The sequence below is a fragment of the Cyprinodon variegatus genome, unplaced genomic scaffold (assembly GCF_000732505.1).
Source record: "Cyprinodon variegatus isolate N-32 unplaced genomic scaffold, C_variegatus-1.0 Scaffold1252, whole genome shotgun sequence".
Classification (NCBI taxonomy): Eukaryota; Metazoa; Chordata; class Actinopteri; order Cyprinodontiformes; family Cyprinodontidae; genus Cyprinodon; species Cyprinodon variegatus.
Genome location: NW_015151705.1, coordinates 173,152 through 174,757, shown reverse-complemented (window position 1 = coordinate 174,757; position 1,606 = coordinate 173,152). Strand labels below are relative to the sequence as shown.

At 42.2% G+C, this 1,606-nt stretch overlaps 1 protein-coding gene across 1 annotated transcript in view; it reads left to right on the top strand.

Annotated features, from left to right (window-relative positions):
* Positions 1–1,606, top strand: part of LOC107102418 (cytosolic phospholipase A2 gamma-like) — a gene marked incomplete at its 5' end in the record, with an annotated part of 19,360 nt that overhangs the window by 11,715 nt on the left and 6,039 nt on the right. The window contains one exon of the mRNA XM_015401730.1: positions 162–316. Coding sequence (XP_015257216.1) covers positions 162–316 — 155 coding nt within the window. The remainder of the gene's footprint in view (positions 1–161; positions 317–1,606) is intronic.

Below are 1,606 nucleotides of genomic sequence, written 5' to 3'. Positions count from 1 at the left end.
ACTCATTTATCCAGAGTCCAGAACTAAAACCATCTAAGGAAGACCTGCAGTGCCCTGAGAAGATACGTCTCCTCCTAGTTTCTCTGAAGCGACGTGGAAAGGTCGAGTTAGTGAAACGTTGGAAGTCGGTCTGAGATTAACTCGGTGTTTGTCGCCAACAGACGCTTCCGTTCCTGATTGCCTCCAGTCCAAAGAACAAGTTCACCTGATCGACGCCGGGCTGCTGATCAACATGGCCTACCCATCCTTTCTAGGAGACAAGAGGGACATCGACCTCATGATTGCTCCAGAGTCCAGCGCTGGAAACATGTTTGAGGTGCTGTAAAATATTGGTGTTTAACTGAAAAGCTAAAGCTCCTCTGGTAGCAGCCTCTCAGGAAAGACAGGATGATGTCAGGTGGTTCTGTTTGAGGAGAAGATCTTCTGGTTAATTCCAGCAGCGACTCAGAGGACTTTAACGATGCAGTGGTTTGTTTTAGTGATTTTGGTTCAACATAACATATAAAGGCTAGCTTATAAAATGAAATGCTTGAATGTCAGTCGATTTCGGAAACAACTTTCATTACGACCGTAATGAAATTAGAATTGGTGAAAGTATTTGTATCTGTCTGAAATGTCTAACAGGTTTAGAGAATGAAGATCGGCAACAGGAAACTGGGATTGATGACAGATAAACCTGAAACTTTGATGCTCAGAAAGTTTTATTTTCTGAAAAGTTCTTGGAGATTATCAAGCAAACAGATCCTGAAGGGAAGTCTCTATCAGCTGGAATTAACTGCCTCAAAAAGCTCGAACTATAGTTCCTTTTTACATAACAAGCAACATTGTTTAATAAAACACGATGGACAGAGTTGGCTGTAGGCTAATTTAAATCACTGGCTAGTTAAGGAGAAACATGGAACTTCAGCATCTTTTTTAGAATCTCCCTCCTTCTTTAGCTCCTCCCACCTGGAGATTGTTTTCCTGATGTTTATGCTGGTTCTCCTTTTCTCATTCTTGGTGACAGTGAAACTGTTCATCATGCTGCTCCTTATAGCAGTGGATGCTCCTTATAGCATTGGATGCTCCTCATAGCAGTGGATGCTCCTTATAGCAGTGGATGCTCCTTATAGCAGTGGATGCTCCTTATAGCATTGGATGCTCCTTATAGCAGTGGATGCTCCTTATAGCAGTGGATGCTCCTTATAGCAGTGGATGTTGAACCGTTCTCATTGATCAACATGACAGATAAGTACTCAGTGAGCGGTGATGGAGGATGTGGAATCTGGGGCTTAGCCTCTCCAAATGATCTTCACTGCCAACTATTGATCATCCTGAACTGCCAGCAATGACAACTCTTAGTCATTCCGTGTTTTAGTACTATTCAATCCCTATTCTTAGACACAGATAAATGCAGTCATTGATTACAGGCAGTAAAGCTAAAGGTTAATTGTTACAAATGTACGTTAAAGGGTTTCTTTCCAAAAAAGTTGAAAAACAACCCACTGGACTTTGTTTCCACGTTTGAAGACGTTTCGTTGGTTTAAGAAAAAACAACAGAGACATAGACAGGTATGGGGCATTGCAGGCTAACAAAGAAGCCAAACGACCCCCATTCCAAAGGGGG